Below are 17,726 nucleotides of genomic sequence, written 5' to 3'. Positions count from 1 at the left end.
GCATGACCAGTATTCCCTGGTCTTAAAGGCGCATGACCAGTATTCCCTGGTCTTAAAGGCGCATGACCAGTATTCCCTGGTCTTAAAGGCGCATGACCAGTATTCCCTGGTCTTAAAGGCGCATGACCAGTATTCCCTGGTCTTAAAGGCGCATGACCAGTATTCCCTGGTCTTAAAGGCGCATGACCAGTATTCCCTGGTCTTAAAGGCGCATGACCAGTATTCCCTGGTCTTAAAGGCGCATGACCAGTATTCCCTGGTCTTAAAGGCGCATGACCAGTATTCCCTGGTCTTAAAGGCGCATGACCAGTATTCCCTGGTCTTAAAGGCGCATGACCAGTATTCCCTGGTCTTAAAGGCGCATGACCAGTATTCCCTGGTCTTAAAGGCGCATGACCAATATTCTCTGTTCTTAAAGGCGCATGACCAGTATTCCCTGGTCTTTAAAGGCGCATGACCAGTATTCCCTGGTCTTAAGGGCGCATGATCAATCCGAGGAGCCCTCCACCACCAACCCCAGCTTATCCTCTAGTCCCCCTCAGTGGACTTCGTCACTGACCGCAATCCATGGTTCTCTGACCAAGAGATTGAATCCCTTCATGTACCCTCTGTGGCTCGGAGTGCTCGCAGGACCGATATACATGGTCCCTATCCTACATGGGAGCCGTCAGCTAGCATGGATTGCTAGAGCAATGGTCTCCTGGCTGGAGACCTTAACTACCTTGATTCACACCAGTAACAACTGGCCAGTCAAATCTTTTGAGCGGGAGACTGACAAAGGATTGTATAAGGATTGTTCAGCACAGTCTAGATCTAAGGGATCTTGGTTGCAAAAAGGGGAACGAAAAGTAAGACCGACCCTGGACCTCAAACTTCTAACAACCTTTGACATGGTCCTCCTTCTTCGGATGGAGTTCCTCCCCTCAGTCATTACTTCAACAGAACAAGGTGCAGTTTCTGGCATCCATCGACATTCGGGATGCTTACCCTCTTCAAAAATTCCTTCGCCTTTCCATTCGTGAACAGCATTTTCAAGTCACAACCTTGTCCTTCTGCCTTGCTTCCGCACCCAGAGTGTTCGCACGGGTCATGGCTGATGTCATGTTTTCTCTTGTACCCTAGAGGCGTGCTCGTCCTGCCCTGTTTGGTCAACTGTCTAGTTGCCCTTCCAGGACTACGCTGAGTCGTCTATATCACTTGCGATACCTTCTCACCTGGGCTGGCAGCTACACTTAGACCTCCTCATTTCCAGCCCAGCAGTTATCCTTTTTCAGGATGATCATGCACACTTCTAGAAGGAATGTTAATTCTCCCTCAAGACAAGGTCATGGCCCTTCAACAGGGAGCTCGCGCAAGGAGAGTTCTGAGGACTTGATTACTCTCCCCCTCATTTCATTCGATTTGCTAGGAGAGTTCAGAGGAAAAATGGTGACAATGGAAGCGGTTTCCTTCTCTCCGCTCGTTTTCAGCAAGTCAAACAGACTTTCAGACGATAGTCTCTGAGCCCCTTCTTCATCCAGGGCCTTTCTCCCGGTTCAATGGTTATTAGTAACTACCAATGCCAGTCGTCTTCTCCCTATCATTGCTCTGGAGATCCGAACGGTAGTCCTACAGCACGTCCACTGCCTTCTGGCGGGTCACCCTATCCGAATTCAATCGGATAATGCCACGGCGGTGCCATATGTCAATCATCTAACAGGTTCCCACGGTCAGGCGCCATGACCGAGGTACCTCACTTTCTCTGATGGGCCGAGATCTATCATTCGGTGATCTCTGCAGTATATATCCCAGGAGTAGAACTCTGGACGGCAAACAAATTCAGCCGTCTGGGTTTCACCTCAAGTCAGTGGAAACTTCTCCCCGAGGTCTTCCATCAGATCTGCCTTCACTAGAGCTCTCCAGTTGTAGGTCGGATGACGTCCAGACTGAATCACAATGTGTTCGTGGTTCAGCCTCGAGATCCAAGAGCCATCGCGCTCCATGCTCTGGTTCTGCGTGGTACCAGTTTCCATTCCTCCCCTTCCACTACTTCCGAAAGCCTTTCGGAAGCAGAAAGGGACCCCAGTGATCCGCCGAGATCCGCACTGACCACGTTAGTTTTTGTTTGTGGTGCTAGTATCTTCCCGCCTTATCGCAGCAAAACTGCAAGTAGGGACTTTCTCACAGGAATTTTTCACATGTAGTTCTTCCCTATCGCATACCGTTAGATCATTGAGACCTTAATGGTCCTAGGAGCCTTACAGTAAACTCCTTTTCATTCGGGCAGTCTTTACTATCAGGGAAAGTCACTCCTTTTTTCTCAGCGATATCCTCACTCTGACGAGTCTTTGGAGCTAGCTGCTCTGCTCTTTCAGACTTTTTTCCCTTATTACTTTCAAGGCAAGGTTGTCCTCAGGCCATCCTCTTCCCTTGTTACCAAGGTGGTAATGTATTACAACTGTTATGAGGGCATAGTTCTTCCCTCATCTTTCGGCACCAGTCCACAAAATGGAATGAGTTCCCCATATTCTGGATGAAGTGAGTGCTCTGAGTAGGTACGTCTCGAGGTCGTCGTCCTTCCGACGGTTGGACGCTTTATTTGGGCTTCCTGACCGTAGAGGAAGGCTTCCTGACATTTTCAGGAAGGGTTTAGCCGTTTCATCGGCCATGATAACATGGTGAATTTGTTTCACCATCCAGGAGTCCTTCCGTGCTAGAGGTCAGCCTATCTCCCTGTCTATCGAGGGTCCTAGGCACCAGGCGTCGGCAAGGCACGCCTGCAAGCTTGCGGCTTCGTCCAGTCCGCATGCATTCCTGAAGCACTATAATTCCCACACTTCCACAGATGTGAGTCTGGGCAGGCGGACTCTGCAGGCTGCGGTGGCGCACTTGTAAGTAGCGGTTACACATGGCCTGATCTGATGTTGTCCCCACCCAGGGACTGCTTTGGGACGTCCCACGGTCTGTGTCCCCCAATGAGGCGAAGGAGAAATAGGGATTTTTGTGTACCCACCGTAAAATCCTTTTCTCCGAGCCAATCATTGGGGGACACAGCTCCCACCCTATTAGCTTGTGCTTGTTTTTATATTCTGATATGCTTTACTCTCATATATAATATGACATGCTATACGCTCATATGTTGTTATTGATCTCCTACTGCTTTTGCACCGAACTGGTTAGCTGAGAGCCAGCAGGAGGGTGTATACTGCAGGGGAGGAGCTAACTCTCTTTGTATCACTTAGTGTCAGCCTCCTAGTGGTAGCAGCATACACCCCATGGTCTGTGTCCCCCAATGATTGGCTCGGAGAAAAGGATTTTACGGTGAGTACACAAAAATTCCTATTTATTGAATCCCACAGCCAAGAAAATTATTAAAAAAAAAAAAGAAAAATTGACCTCACATTTCAGCAGCCCAAAATGTCTGAACCCCGACTTCTCAAACAACCATAATGAAATAGTAACAAGATTCCATACAACATACTGCACAATCTGTCACCAGGAAGAAAAGATTTAATATTTGCGTGTGTAGTCAGCAATAATATACATGATACACAAATATACAGGGCACCCCATATAATTGAACCACAAGTTAGATCTATATAGTGATCAATATAAACGAATTGTCTGTATACTATACCTGTAGAGTATGGGTTCATATACCCCACAATGCAAATGAAGTTTATAATGTCCCAACGTAGATAACATACCAAATATGTGCTCCTATCAAGATGAGCAATCCTATATATCAAAACAAAAATCACTGCAGAAATATGTAATGCACTGGGACAAATCACTGTAAAATACTAAAAAAAACCTCATTCTAAATATCAGACATCAAATAATCTAAATGTAAGATCACAATGGTGGTATATAGATGGATTAGTTAGACCAAAAAGAATGCAATAGTTATTGCCTGACATATGTGATGTCACATTTCTTCTACTGATGACCTATATATTACATGAAACAGCTTAGTTCTGGACCACAAATAATGGTTGACAAGAACCAGTGAGTGCCCAAGGCGTGCCAAGGGCCTGTGGTTGAGCTGCGTGTAACGAGGTTTAAAAGTATATAATATCGATCAGCTGGCGGACTTACCGGAGGCAGCCGAGTCAGCCATGACTGATCACAAGCGCATAGACTAAATACAAATTAATGTGCGTACGCAAATACGACGAGTCACCTGCGCACAAGATGAAGGCAAGCATCCTTAGAATATAGATTTAGACCAAAGTCTAAAATCGACGTATTAAGCCCCCGTCACACTAAGCGAGGTCGCTAGCGAGATCGCTGCTGAGTCACAAGTTTTGTGACGCAACAGCGACCTCAGTAGCGATCTCGCTATGTTTGACACGTAGCAGCGACCAGGCCCCTGCTGTGAGATCGCTGGTCGTGTCTGAATGGCCTGGACCTTTTTTTTGATCGTTGAGGTCCCGCTGGATAGCACACATCGCTGTGTTTGACACCTTACCAACGACCTCGTTGACGACTCAGACACCGACACATAGGCGTGCATTTGCGTTGCCTTTTCCGCACCCCTCCGCTCCGATTGGTGGTCGCTACTGCGTTCTGATTGGCGGTCATGCCTTCAACAGAAGGCGACATGTGTCGCCTCGTAAGGCAAGGCCGCCACCAATCAGAACGCAGTAGCGACCACCAATCGGAACTGAATGGGCGCGGAAAAGGCAACGCAAATGCACACCTGTGTGACTACAATGTCACACAGGACGTCCCTCATCGAGGTCTGAATCGTCATAATAGCTGCCTGCCATGTGACAGGGTCACAACGACCAACGACATCGTTGTACAGGTCGCCGCATCGCTGCTGCGTCGTTGGGAAGATCTCACTGTTTGACAACTCACCAGCGACCACATAGCGACGCAGCAACGAACCCTGACAGGTCGTATCGTTGTTGGGATCGCTTTAGCGTCGCTAAGTATGACGGGGCCTTTAGTTGCAGACTTGCACTCTTGTATCAAAGGTATCATGTGCAAAGTCCTAAAGATAAAACAAAAATACAGAATCCCGGCCCAAAAGAGGGCATATGAATGGAGAACAAGCGCTTTTCGGCACTTCCAATGCACATCAACCCTTATTCTTAATAGGTTTACTTACTGAATCCTTTACAAATGGAAGAGTACTGAAGGTTACTGATGGTTGCTGCTGGATCTGTTCTAACTAATGATTACTGGACATGTGAACATAGCTTAATACTCATTTTGAATACAGCTCTGAAGGCAGTATTCCAGACCCCGTCTCAAGGTTCCAGCACGTTCACTTCCTATTTTCCTTCCCTCTGAATGTAAGTGACATGTATGAAGGTGGCTGGTTGTCTGGCTCATTTTCGCAGCTTCTTTCTCTGTGAATCAGCTGTGAAATGAGCCAGACCACTTCACCTCTTTATACGTGTTCCTGCCACAGGTAGCAGGGGTGGGAAGGAAACTTTCTGCTGCGTGATGTGAGGTCAGAAGGTGATGGTCCAGGAGAGCAAGGCAGGGTCTGGCCTCTCAACTTAGGGGCGATATTGAAAGTTTTATTAACTTTCATTCTTAAATCCCTCACCCCCACCCCTGATAAAACCCCAGTACTGATAGTACAAAGCACCTATGAATGCCTGCATCTTTTAACTATGTATACTTGTGTCTCCCTACATATCCCTTTTCCTTTATTAATGCTTCATTTTGCTCTACATTTCAGGAGTATCTATCTACATGTCCATCCTCCGATAAAAGCGACTGGAGAACATGTAACAAAGAACTGTTACTTGCTCATTCAGACGTCGTCTTTCTAACACTGTCTACTCGGGATGTAGCAGAAAGCAGGCTGGCACTTAAAAAGTAGGGGTTTTTTTGTATAGCTTTGTATACCTTTTTTTCATGCTTTTAAATAGAGGGCCTTTGGAAAATGTCACAAGGAACCTTCTTGGTTGGTTTGAGCAGCTGCTCTAATAACCATTTACTGGTGTGGATAATCGCCACCCCCCCAGCCTTGGCAAACCTGAACTCCAGTCAGCAAAAGATTGTTATTGAGAAGCTTATCTCAGCACTAGTATTTTTACATTATGCAAAAATCAAACTGCATACAAGTAATTAAATATGATTTTGAAATATAACCGTACATTTCATTTGTGCTGCTAAAGGGAAAAAGTGCGTTATAGTTGTTAAAGGAAATGTCTCTGCCTTGGATGTGTCACACGCTAATACAGATGCAGCAGAGAAAAACTTTTATGTGCAGTATACATATGTGTGTTTCATACATTGCATAGAATGGGTGCTGCTGTGTAATTATTATTATTATTATTATTATTAGTTATAATTAGAGCGCCATTTATTCCATGGCGCTTTACATGTGAAAAGGGGTATACATAATAAAATACAAGTACAATAATCTTAAACCATACAAGTCACGACTGGTACAGGAGTAGAGGACCCTGCCCGCAAAGGGCTCACAATCTACAAGGGATGGGTGAGAATACAGTAGGCGAGGGTAGAGCTGGTCATGTAGCGGTTTGGTGGTTACTGTAGGTTTGTTGTAAGAGGGTAGCTCTTTAGGTTCCTTTTGAAGGTTTCCACGGTAGGCGAGAGTCTGATATGTTGGGGTAGAAAGTTTCAGAGTATGGGGAATGCACGGGAGAAATCTTGTATGTGATTCTGAGAAGAGGAGATAAGAGGGGAGTTGAGAAGGAGATCTTGTGAGGATCGGAGGTTGCGTGCAGGTAAGTACTGGGAGATGAGGTCACAGGTGTATGGAGGAGACAGGTTGTGGATGGCTTTGTATGCCCGTGGGTTAGTTTTGAACTGGAGTGTCTGTGTAATGGGGAGCCAGTGAAGGGATTGACAGAGGGGAGAGGCTGGTGAATAGCTGGGGTATAAGTGGATTAGTCGGGCAGCAGAGTTTAGAATAGATTGGAGGGAGGCCACAAAGTAGAAGGTTGCAGTAGTCAAGGCGGGAGATGAGTGCATGGAGTAGGGTTTTTTCAGATTATTGGTTGAGGAATGTATGGATCCAGGAAATATTTTTGAGTTGAAGTCGTCAGGAAGTGGAAAGGGTTGAGAGTCAAGGAATACCCCAAGTCAGCGAGCTTGTGGGACTGGGGCGAGTGAGCAGCCATTTACTGTAATGGATAGGTCTGTTGGGGGAGTTGTGTGAGAAATCTAGCGGAAAAGAAGGATGAAATAGCGGACAGACACTGTGGGATTCTGGTTAGTAGGGAGGTGATATCTGGTCCAGAGAGGTAGATCTGTGTTATCAGTATAGAGGTGATACTGCAAGCCGTGAGATTCTATGAGCTGTCCCAGGCCAAAGGTGTAAATGGAGAAGAGCAGGGGCCCTAGAACTGAACCTTGCGGGACTCTGACAGATAGGGGGCGAGGTGAGAGGTTGGTGTGTGAGTCGGAGACTCTGAATGTCCAGTCTGTTAGGCATGACGAGATCCAAGATAGGGCCAAGTATGTGATGCCAAGAGATGAAAGGGTCTGTAGTAATAGGGAGTGGTCTACTGAGTCAAAGGCAGAGGACAGGTCCGAGAGGAGGACAGAGTAGTGTTGCTTGGTTTTGGCAGTTAGTAGGTCATTGGTGACTTTAGTCAGGGCAAATTCAGTGGAGTGATGCAGTTAAAAGCCAGATTGTAAGCTGTCGAACAGGGAGCAGGAAGAGAGGTGGGGGGACTGTTCAAAATGGACGTGTTTCAGTAGTTTTGAGGCAGAGGGGAGAAGTGATATGGGGTGATGGATAGAAACGTAGGAAGAGTCAAGAGAGGGCTTCTTGAGGATTGGTGTGATTGAGGTATGTTTGAAGCATGACGGGAAAACGCCAATTAGTGATAGGTTGAAGAGCTGGGTTAGGGTTGGGATGAAGACTGTGGTGAGGTTTGGGATGAAGCGAGATGGGATCGGGTCATGTGCACAGGTGGTGAGATGTGAACTAGAGAGTAGAGCGGAAAGTTGATCTTCTGTGATGATGAAGTTGGTTTTAGAGAATGAGGGCTAAGTCGTTAGAAAGATGGGTTGTGGGGGTTGTAGGCCAAAGCTTTCTCTGATGTTATCAATCTTTTGCTTGAAGAATGAGGCAAAGTCTTCAGCCGAGATGAGCGGAGAAGGAGGAGGTGCTGGGAATGAAGGAGAGAATTGACAGTGTTGAATAGCTGTGTAGGGTTGTGAGACGTGGAGGATATGAGCGATGCGAAGTAGGTTTCTTTTGCTTCAGTGAGTGTGGCCTGGAAAGTAGTGAGAGACTGTTAGAATGCGATGAAATGCTTGTTGTAATGTGATCTTTTCCATCTTCGCTCCGCAACCGTTGTAGCCCGTCTCAGTTCTTTGGTCAGGCTGGTGTGCCAGAGGGTTGTCTGATGATTTTGCAAGCTTTGGTATTTGTGAGAGGTGCAACCGATTAGAGAGCTGCAGCTATTGTCGTGGTATATAAAGCGGCATCCGCATTGTGTAGGTAACTTGGCTGTAAGAGGGAGAAGGGATTCAGAGAGTGAGTGTGGATCGAGGTGTTTAAAATTTCTGCGAGGGTGTGCAAGTTTGTGGGGTGGGGATTATGGACCTGGAGAAGAGAGGGAAAAGAATGTGAGTAGGTTGTAGTCAGAAAGAGGAAGAGGTGAGTTAGAGAGGTTAGATAGGGATTAGAGGCGGGTGAAGATGAAGTCCAGTGTGTGTGTTGCCATCTTTGTGAGTGGCTGCAGAAGACCATTGAGCGAGGCCGAAGGAAGTAGAAGTTTAGTGACAGCTGACAATGAAGTGTCAATGGGGTTGTTGAAGTCACCCATGATATTGGGAATGTCAACAGAGAGGAAATAAAGTAGCCAGGTGGTGAAGTGGTCAAAGAAGGTGGTAGCTGGCCCTTGGGGGCGGTAAATGACAGCCAGTTGGAGGATGGAGGGGGAGTAGATGCGCACAGAGTGCACCTCCAAAGGAATAGAGGGTGAAGTGGGATTTGGGCGAAAGAACAGTTATCTGACAGGAGAAAACCAACTCCCCCACCATGCTTGCTGCTGGGGCAAGGGATGTGGTGAAAGGTGGAATCCACCATGCGAAAGTGCAGCCAGAGCGGCTGTGTCAGAGGGGGTGAGCCAGGTTTCGGTGATAGCAAGGAAGGAAATTTTGTTAGTAATAAAAATGTCATGTATGTAGGAAAGTTTGTTAGACAGAGCGAGTGTTCAACAGAGCTCCTGTTAGTGGGACTGGAGATGCAGGCCTGGGCAAATGGGTGTAAGGTTAGAGAGGTTATGGAAATTTGTGATAGAGCGTGGATGGGAGGTAGAAATTACTGGGGTTGTGGTGGGGAGAACCAGGATTTGGAGAAATATTAGTCAGTGAGGAGGAGCAGAGTGTTAGTAGGTGGGAGCAGGAGAGGGCATGAGGGGGTTGTCTGTAATAAAAAGAAATGTGTAATAATGTGTAAAGTATTACTGAACACTGGTTTTTTTTTTTGGTTTTTCCTTTTCAGTTTTGATCAAGCCCTCATTTCAATAAAACCCTATGCGAATGGCACTGATGACCTGTCAATGACATTTTCTGAAATGCGTGGCCATTACTACCTGCATGCCGGAACTCAATTACTAAAAATGGCCCAACACAGTGAAGTTCAGTGGAAAGCCCTGTTAGATCCCGCTGCTTTATGCTATCTTCTTGCTTTCCAGGTATGTGAATACATGCTACATTAATACATGCTATCACTCCTTTCCTTTTTTTTTTTTAACCGAACATTTATGAATCTTTTCCTGTGTTCAGGTACCATGGAATAAGCAGATAAAGGGAGATGAAAGCTCATATAGTCTTGAAGGTTTAGCCTGCAACCGTCAGAGTCAATCAGGTATTTGAGGAGTATTTCATTCTTCACAGTAATTTTCTAGAATACCTTAGTGGAAAGTATTGTGCAACTTTTGCATATCATTTGCAAGGTATCTAATTTGACTGCAAGAAGTGTCATTTGTCAGCTCATAACTGCCAGTGCTGGTTTATTTAAATGCTATCTCGCTACTCGAGGTCCTGGGTGGTGAGAAGATATTGGATGTATGTTTGTGACTTTTTCCTAGTGTAGGGTAGTTTCTTAAATGGAACATGTCAGGCTTTAACCTCCTGCCCCCAAGTTATTTATGATTGTGTAGCTCTTTAAGTTCAGACCCTTAAACTTAGCTTTAAATTTAACATTTTGAGGTTTTGTTTGGAAATGCACTAGGGTGTGATAATGCGTTCTAGCTGATCAGCTTCACTGCATTTCCTGCCTAACTATACTGTACCTTCCATTGTTTGATTGACAGGTTGTTTGCTCTGGTACACTGCCACTGACCTGTCAATCAGCCAGCTGAAATGTAGGACATATAGCTCATGGCTAAGAAACTAGAAGTGTATCATCACTTCCAGACACGGCTTCTAAATGTGAAGTCTTGCTGATTGAGCAGTGCCTTAGGCTACTTTCACACTAGCGTCGTACTCGGCCCGTCGCAGTGCGTCGGGCCGACGCTAGCGTTGTTTGCGCTGCACAACGGGTGCAGCGGATGCTGATTTTCAGCGCATCCGCTGCCCCATTGTGAGGTGCGGGGAGGAGGGGGCGGAGTTCCGGCCGCGCATGCGCGGTCGGAAAAGACGTTCTCGACACAGCAAAAAAACGTTACAAGCAACGTTTTTTGCTGCCGACGGTCCGCCACAACACGACGCAACCGTCGCATGACGGTTGCGACGTGTGTCAATGCGTCGCTAATGTTAGTCAATGTTGAAAAAACGCATCCTGCAGACAACTTTGCAGGATGCGTTTTTTCGCCAAAACGACGCATTGCGACGTATTTCAAAAAACGCTAGTGTGAAAGTACCCTTAGGGTCATATTAATAGCTTGGGGGAGGTCGAAGTTTGACAAGTTTCCTTGAGTGACTTATAGGAAATATCGCTGCAAATAAATATGGGGGACAGCCAATTAAATACCACCTTTTATATTTCAGAGGCCATAATTGTAACTTAATTGCCTCCCATGAACAATTACTATGCATTTCTTGTACATCCGTTTTGTTAAATGTACTCTATTGTTTTGCACCAAGTGTCTGTCATTGCTACACTAATAATCCAGGTAAAATGTAAGAATTTGTGCCTCAAGTTCATTATCTCAAAAATATTGTAACCTCTTAAGTCCAACCTGAAACCTATACATTACAGTGGACTAAGTTGGGTTGATCTATCACCTAGGAGTAGGTGACTACGCTGTTCTCTACAGCGGAATCCAGTAAAAATGTATGACGCACCGTATAGATTTTGTGTGATGGAGATCAATGTGACATATACCACTTTATGCCTACATAGTATTATACTTTGGATGCCTCTGGTATACATTGCAAACACCAGCATTCTGTACACCCTTCTCAATGGCAGCTCTGGAATTATTGATGAGGTTGTTTTTGTTTTGTTTCTCTCACAATCTTTACAGGACACTTGCTACTGACTTTAAGTCGTGGCCACGATGACTTCCTCAAAAATGTAACCGAAACATTTGCCAATAAAAGTGGTCAAGTTATCTTGCTGAAATTCCTGTATGAAGACGATTTGTCAATGGACAGCTCATTTCTTGGCACTGACGATATTGGAAACGTCTACTGTCAGTCACCAGAGTTAAGTGATCTGCGACGATATGACCATGGTAAGATTTGTCTCCTCCTTATGTACAGTAAGAAGATTCCCTGACTTGGTGCTATTAAGTTTTCTTTTATTCCTGCTTGACCTGCTTAAGCATCATTATTGTGAATTTTTTTTTTACATGTAATTCCAGTTGTGTTAATGTATCATATCCAACTGTGTGTGTTCATTTTGTCTTAGGCGCGGTTCGAGTGCACAATGGTAGTTTACAGCACCTAACCTGGCTTGGTCTTCAGTGGCACTATATGTCCACTTTACCCGCCTTTCAGAAGTGGCTTAAACAACTTTTTCCTCGGTTACCTCAAGAAACATCAAGGCTTGAATCGAATAACCCAGAATCCATTTCACTTCTAGATCTTGAGGTATATTGAAGAATTTGGATGTATTTTTGTGAATGACCTTAAATCATTAAAAAAGAACTTTTACCTTGTGACTTATATCTTAACGTTTTTATACAAGTAAATCTAGTTTAATGGTATAATATATATCGTTTTATGGATTAGTCTGTCTACAAAATGAAGAAGCATGTGTCTTTCATGTTTCTAAAGACATACCACATTGGACGTATACTGTTTCTTGGCCTTGTAAAGTGCTTTTCTTACTATGTGATTTACTAGTATGGCTGCTTATAATTGAGTGTTTTCCTTTTGGATTGCAGGTATTTTTATTGGCAGTTGTCTACACTAGTCACCTTCAACTACAAAGTAATTGTAATACTTTAAACGACCGTCACCGACCTCGTTGCCTACCATTGCCAATCTGCAAGCAGCTATTTACAGACAAGCAGCGATCTTGGTGGGATGCAGTCTACGGCCTCACTCATAAGACGGCTCAGTAAGTTGTAGCAGTAGATTTCATTGGAAGCTATTATGGCTCCAGCATTTTGAATTCTATAACTAACAATGCTGTTACTTGAATTTAGGCCTGGGACTGCAGCAAAATTGCGCCTTGTGATACAACATGAACTTAACACTCTGCGAGCTCTGGAGAAACATGGTCTGCAACCTGCACTTCTCATCTATTGGGCAAGAAGCCTTAGCACTACAGTAAGTGTGCTTATTTTTGTAAGGCTCACCTTATAGGCTATGTGCACACGTTCAGGATTTCTTGCAGAAATTTCCTGAGCAAAACCGGACATTTTCTGCAAGAAATTCGCATGCGTTTTTTGCGCGTTTTTGATGGTTTTTGACACTTTTTTTCCCCGGAGATTCCCAATGCATTAAATAGCGGGAAAAACGCGAAAAATCCGCAAAATTAATGAACATGCTGCTTTTTTTACCGCAATGCGTTTTTTTCGTGGAAAAAAACGCATCATATACACAAATTGTGAAATGCATTCAAAATGATGTGATGCATAATGTATGCGTTTTTTATGCATTTTTATAGCGGAAAAAACGCGAAAAATCCACAACGTGTGCACACAGCCTTATACCTACTTTATCCATGACATTGTGACATTAGGCAGTCCTTTAGTGTGGTTAACACTTAGTGGATCAAGAAGCCTTGACATGCTCTTACCTGAGATCTGACAATGAACATTAGACAACTGTCACCAGTATTGCCATTTAATTTAGTGTCCAATAATAATTATAAGCGGAGTTCAATCCTTTGCTCTTCCCAAATTAATGCTACCGGAGGTGTCTGGCAGCTGCTAATTGACCTCTTTCTACAAAAATGAGATGTCCTTTTGTAGAGTTGACCAGCCAGTCTAGTGTCGGCAATACACTTTAAAGATCAAGAGTGCACCACCGCAGTCCCACATGGAGCCTGCAGTGCCATTCTCTGCTGCCCCTAACCATCTGGTCATAGAAATGCTTGTGGGTGTCTGATGGCTGCTCACATCTCTATTGTTTGCAAAGTGAAGAGGAGTGGTGTGTACTCTAGAGCCATGACTTGTAAGTACAAATTAGTAGGGGAGGTAGAGTTATCGCTAAAGATTAAAAAGGTTGTGTCAAATGTTGAAGTTATGCCAATCTGTACGATAGGGGATAACTTTTGGTTCACTGGGACCTCACGAATCGCAAGCATGGGGCTCTGAAGAGCCCCTTGTGAATGAAGCAGAGGTAAAGCATTCACACAACCGCTCTATTCATTCTCCTTAAGAATGAATAGAGCAGAGGTACATATGCTCGACATTCGCTCCATTCATGCAGGGCTTTTTATAGCCCTTTTATGGGATTGCTGGACATCCTAGCAGATGGACCCAAACGATCGGAAAGTTGTCCCCTATCTTACAGTTAGAGAATAACTTCTGAACTTGGTATAACCCTCTTTCCAACATATGACCCATGAATACATCATATGTCTACGTACTAATAGACGTGTGCACAGCTCAATAGTGTGGTGCTAAGGTAGGTTCCCAAACCTTACTGACATATATAACAAGAACCTGGCACCCAACTGTTTCTATGCAAGTGGTTTTATTCCATTCCAAGCGATAATACAGTAACCAGCGACCTTCATCAATTACTGTGAATACATATATTACAAAATTAATAAATGGAAAAATAGAAAAATACATAAAGTATATACAAATATTGCATGGCAATAACGAAGTTCAATGGAGAAAATAAAGTTGTGGAAAAGTAAATCCGGGCACAGTCGTGAAAGATGATGGACACTGTGGACAGACATACGGTACCGTACTGTGAGTGGTAGAGGGGTGAGAATTTACACCCATGAAAACAGGTATCATAACAGCGGTATATTACACCCATACCCCTTAAAGTCCTTGGTGGAATGTATATTGCGCTTTGAGGCATACACCTTTATTATATTTACCCAGATTCTAGTATACAGCAAGTGGCCGGAAACATTTTTTCACATCAACAAAGGTGGAACGCATTCAGTGCGCATGTGGAAAGCACAACCATGTTCCTCACGTCACGGCCGGTCCCAGCATACAGTAGTACGGCCAGATATCCGCCCACATCCGGTTTGCAGCATTCACACAGCAATTACACCCGCCCTCCTCCTATGGGATCTAACCGGGCTCTTATACCATATGCTCCAGACAAGCGGTGGACTCCGCGTCTGCAGCATCGCCACTTGGTAAGTCAGCCTGACATTTCACCATCACGTACGCCGCTCCCATTATTAGAGATACTACAACACATATGTTACCTTTCTTATAGGCTGCATTCAGTTCATTCCTCTAGCCTACGTTCTCCACCTAAGGGGTACGTTGTCATACGTTATTTACACCATGTTGATGCACCGTTATTACCTGCTCATTTAGTGCACCTATCCCCAATATATTTCAGATACTAATACCAATTATCTCAGTTCACCCATTTTCATGGGTGTAAATACTCACCCCTCTACCACTCACAGTACGGTACGTATGTCTGTCCAGTGTCCATCATCTTTCACGACTGTGCCCGGATTTACTTCACCACTTTCTTTTCTCCATTGAACTTCGTTATTGCCATGCAATATTTGTATATACTTTATTTTATGTATTTTTCTATTTTTCCATTTATGAATTTTGTAATATCATATATATTCACAGTAACTGATGAAGGTCGCTGTTTATGACCGAAACGTTTTACTGTTACTGTATTATCGCTTGGAATGGAATAAAACCACTTGCATAGAAACAGTTGAGTGCCAGGTTCTTGTTATATACATCATATATCTAGTCCCCTTCTTTGATGCAAGCTCAGGAGCTTATCTTCCATCATTGCCCGGAGACTTCTACCTCTTAAGAGCAACAGGTAGAGGCAACAGCAACACAATAATGCACATGAACGGGGAGAGTACGGCCAGGGCTGTGCAGTCGGAGACCATTTTGGTGGAGTCATGGAAATTGAGGTTTGGCTTACCAACTCCACAGCCCTGAGTACGGCGCCCTTATACATATTGGAGTGTCTGCTGAGCCCCTCAATATTGACTTTAGGCCTGTTGGACTTTAACATACCTGATCCCTTTCTGTGGAAGGTAAGTCATCACCAGACGTGTCTGCCAGCAGTATTTTCCCTTTTGAAAACATGTCATCCATACAGGCTTGATTGGTCAGCCGTTATGTAATCCCTATGCTTTGTAAAGTGTGAATAATTGTCATTCCCCAGGAAGTAATTAACTATATAGCTGATACACAATGCATTTCTCTCCACCATTTTTCTGTCTCTGCAGGGTAATAATTTGAATTCGTTTTATGACCAAAGGGATTACATGTTCCGCTGCGTTCACTATTGGAAGAAAGTATTGCCTCTGCTGGACCTGGTCAAGCAGAAGAAGAGCATTCCTGAGCCAGTCGACCCACTGTTTAAACATTTCCACAGCAAAGACGTAAAGGTAGTGGCGCGCCTTACTCTGCTCAGTAGAGTAGGAAGAAGGATCTTTGTTCAGTAACTAATTCAAAGCTCATTTTTATTCTACAGCTCTTTGAGGTTAGAGATTTTGAAGATGAAGCTGGCATTTCATTTGCAAAGATCGATGTAATTGAAGGAAAAATTGATGATGCTGTGCTGGCCCTGGAAGCCATTAAAAGTGTTGATTCCTATTGGAATCTTGCTGGGGTATGTATATGCAAACCTATCGCTTCTTCATTGTTTTACATTTTTCCGTACTAAGTCATATAAACCAGTGATTAAATTTTTTAAGAATCCTCCTTTTACACCAGTTTATAACACAAAAATATACATTTAATAGTTACATGGGCTAATACATTAATACATTTAATCCCTGGGAAGGTTGAGGGTAACAGTAGCTATGCCCACACCATATGCTGTGGTTGTCTGCTTTTTATTACAGCTGAAACTCTACTGCAATAGTGAGGATTGGAAATAACGGTGAACCTGCTGCTTTACCCTCTCAGGTGCAGTGGGCAATAGTGCCATTTAAATGTTTAGACAGGGAAATGCTCTAAACCAGACTTGGGTGAAATGTGGCCCAGGACAGTGAAAGGGCTGCATACAGTGGTGTTCCGTACCACGCAGGCGCCCCCACCTGGTATCTCACGCTGTCCTCGGGAGGCAGAGAACCCAGAAAATAAAGATGGTACAGAGATCGGTCAGCTTTCTCATCCACCATTGAGCCTGTGCACCTGAGAGTATTGCAGATGTGAAGATGTCACTGCCAGCTGTTTCTCAGGGCACAGGACAGACTGAAACAGCGGGGAAATGGGGTTAGGAGAGTAGGATTTTATATTTTTTTTCTCTAATTGACCATACATTTTGAGGATGTAATTCTTTGCGACTGGGGCTGTGTGGGGACATAATACTGCGTGGAAAGCTTTGTGGAGACCTGCTGTACGAGGGGACTTAATACTGTGTGAGCTGCTTTGTGGGGATGTCAGTGTACGGTGGTTGTGTGGGGACATACTACATGGGGGGCTCTTCAGTGACACTGTATGGGGAGAAATCACATTGTGTTGGGAGCTGTTTATTCATGTAAGGGAGTAGTATTGTTAACCCTCGGATGATTCACAAACTTGTATAACATTAGGCTGATTAAATCAAATATAACTATTTTTAATTCCCCACTAAAATGTTGCTTTGACCCCAAACTTGCAGTTGTTCCTTAGCCTCATTGGGATACACCGGACCATGGGTGTTATGCTGCTGCCACTAAGTGAATACATAAGATTAGCTCCTCCTCTGCAGTATACACCACCCACTGGCTCCAGACTAAGGGCTCATTCAGACGTCTGATTTTTAATAACTGTTTGTATAACAAAACCAGGAGTGGGACATAGAGCTATGATTGAAATGGTTACACCTGCTCTGTGTTTTGGAGACACTCCTTGTTTAGCCATACCAACACTGATGAAAAATCACATGCGTCTGAATGAGCTCCAATTCTGATGGGAAAAAAATGATTGTTACTCTGCCCATACAATAATATGTAATGTGCAGCACTTTCACTGTTTACGCAACATGATGATCTGGTGATAATTTCTGTGTCGGCATAAATGATCTAATTGCCTGATTAAAAAAAAAAAAGTAAAACTGAATTTTTAGGCTGCATTCACAAATTTGTAAAAATCACGGAAAACTCTGGGGGGGGGGGGAGGCTTTGCTTTTTGTTTTTTGTCATTGTTCATCAGGAATGTTCTTAGTCACTTAGCAATGGTGAGTAGTTGAAACATAAAACATATTACCAAATTGTACTGTATAGT

General features: G+C 44.2%; 2 protein-coding genes across 4 annotated transcripts in view; both read left to right on the top strand.

Annotated features, from left to right (window-relative positions):
* Positions 1-17,726, top strand: part of LIMS1 (LIM zinc finger domain containing 1) — a 1,169,472-nt gene that overhangs the window by 238,322 nt on the left and 913,424 nt on the right. The window lies entirely within an intron of this gene.
* The window catches only part of LOC143816341 (E3 SUMO-protein ligase RanBP2-like), a 115,367-nt gene that overhangs the window by 38,283 nt on the left and 59,358 nt on the right, over positions 1-17,726 (top strand). For both annotated transcript variants that reach the window (XM_077296583.1, XM_077296582.1), the window contains exons 6-14: positions 5,678-5,817; positions 9,431-9,623; positions 9,715-9,796; positions 11,400-11,609; positions 11,786-11,967; positions 12,264-12,439; positions 12,528-12,651; positions 15,740-15,901; positions 15,988-16,125. In XM_077296583.1, coding sequence (XP_077152698.1) covers positions 5,678-5,817; positions 9,431-9,623; positions 9,715-9,796; positions 11,400-11,609; positions 11,786-11,967; positions 12,264-12,439; positions 12,528-12,651; positions 15,740-15,901; positions 15,988-16,125 — 1,407 coding nt within the window. The remainder of the gene's footprint in view (positions 1-5,677; positions 5,818-9,430; positions 9,624-9,714; positions 9,797-11,399; positions 11,610-11,785; positions 11,968-12,263; positions 12,440-12,527; positions 12,652-15,739; positions 15,902-15,987; positions 16,126-17,726) is intronic.

Source organism: Ranitomeya variabilis, chromosome 3, assembly GCF_051348905.1.
Source record: "Ranitomeya variabilis isolate aRanVar5 chromosome 3, aRanVar5.hap1, whole genome shotgun sequence".
Taxonomy (NCBI): Eukaryota; Metazoa; Chordata; class Amphibia; order Anura; family Dendrobatidae; genus Ranitomeya; species Ranitomeya variabilis.
This window is presented reverse-complemented; position numbering and strand designations above follow the sequence as displayed.